At 34.2% G+C, this 1,822-nt stretch overlaps 1 protein-coding gene across 1 annotated transcript; it reads left to right on the top strand.

The window, feature by feature from the left end:
- Nucleotides 1-240: 240 nt before the first annotated feature.
- On the top strand, nt 241-1,605 carry LOC126774514 (prolactin-releasing peptide receptor-like). The gene has a single exon (XM_050496077.1). It carries the CDS (start codon nt 241-243, stop codon nt 1,603-1,605), a length of 1,365 nt encoding a protein of 454 aa, XP_050352034.1.
- Nucleotides 1,606-1,822: the final 217 nt, after the last annotated feature.

Below are 1,822 nucleotides of genomic sequence, written 5' to 3'. Positions count from 1 at the left end.
AACACTCGCTCACGCAACCTCAAAACACGAACACATTAAAATAAAGCATTACGGTACAACCACACCAATAGATTTTTTCCATTGTCTTTCTTAGCGATTTTTTCATTATAATAAACTTATTTCAGAACTGTTTTAGAAAAGTTCAAATGAAATATCAACTTGTCATTTGAATAATAATATTATTTTCTTTACAGATGGATTGGCTCGTTTCCCTACTAAGAAGACCCTTCTACAACTAAAATGCTGTCCACTTACAATGGCAGCTTCGATGATAATTCAATGATCAAATATGCGTCTGCTGCTATGAATCTGAACGGTACATCTTTCGTCGGGGGAGTCCTGATCTTGACAAAAACGCTAACAGGAGAATCAGTTGAAGTGATTGACGAACCTAAATCGAACCTAACAACCGATATCATCGATGTGAAAATTGTCCAAGTAGCTTTCTGCATTCTCTATTCCATAATATTCGTTCTTGGTGTGTTTGGAAACGTTCTGGTCTGCTATGTCGTCTTCCGAAATCGAGCGATGCAAACTGTTACGAATCTCTTCATTACGAACTTGGCTTTATCGGATATACTTCTCTGTGTTTTTGCTGTACCGTTGACTCCTATGTACACCTTTATTGGAAGATGGGTTTTTGGAAGACTACTATGCCATCTAATGCCATATGCTCAAGGAACTAGTGTCTATATTTCCACTCTAACTCTGACATCAATAGCTATAGACAGATTTTTTGTCATAATTTATCCCTTTCATCCAAGAATGAAGCTTAACACTTGCATATTCATCATAATATTTATTTGGGTATTCTCTTTAGTGGTCACATGTCCTTATGGGCTTTTTATGGGGATTCAGATAACAAAAAACAAAACATATTGTGAAGAGAGTTGGCCATCTGATAAGTCAAGAAAAATCTTTGGAGTCTTCACAACTGTGTTACAATTCCTTATACCATTTTTAGTTATAGCGATATGTTATACGTGCGTTAGTTTAAGATTGAACGACCGCGCTCGGTCGAAGCCAGGTGCTAAAAACACAAGAAGGGAAGAAGCAGACAGAGATAGGAAAAGAAGAACGAACAGGATGCTCATATCCATGGTCGCTATATTTGGCATATCTTGGTTGCCATTGAATTTAATAAATATATTTAATGACTTCTACGCTCAGATGACTGAGTGGAATTATTATTATGTCTCCTTTTTTCTCGCACATTCTATGGCAATGGCATCGACATGTTATAATCCGTTCCTGTACGCATGGTTAAACGAGAATTTTAGAAAGGAGTTTAAGCAAGTACTACCTTTTTTTGAATCGACAGGAGGTGTACGGAACAGCTATCACTCAGGAAGAATGCCTACTCATAAAGCTGATAAAATATGCAATGGTAATGAAACAATACAAGAAACTTTATTAGCATCTTCTTTCAATAGAGGACCATCAATAAAACAACGAATATTAGACGGTGGAAAAAAAGATAATGGTGTTGAAATTGAAAACATCTTATTAGAAGAGAAAAATATTTCGGCAACGTTTCAACCTAAGAATGAGAATATTAATTTGCAGTTAATAGACGAAGAATCGCAAATTAGTGAACCGAAGTAATTAAATCAGATTAAGTAAGTATTGGCATTTTTCCAATTAATCATAAAGTTCGAGAAAATTATAATATTTATAGTAATTATTGAAATAATTTCATTCCTCATCGCGGATTGCGTTATATAAAATATTACCAATGTTATATAATTTAATAATTGATAGTTTTACATAAATAAAAGATTTGCGTTTTTGCAAGCACTATGTTAGTTGTTGTTTATATGTA

Source organism: Nymphalis io, chromosome 16, assembly GCF_905147045.1.
Source record: "Nymphalis io chromosome 16, ilAglIoxx1.1, whole genome shotgun sequence".
In the NCBI taxonomy this organism is placed as follows: Eukaryota; Metazoa; Arthropoda; class Insecta; order Lepidoptera; family Nymphalidae; genus Nymphalis; species Nymphalis io.
This window is presented reverse-complemented; position numbering and strand designations above follow the sequence as displayed.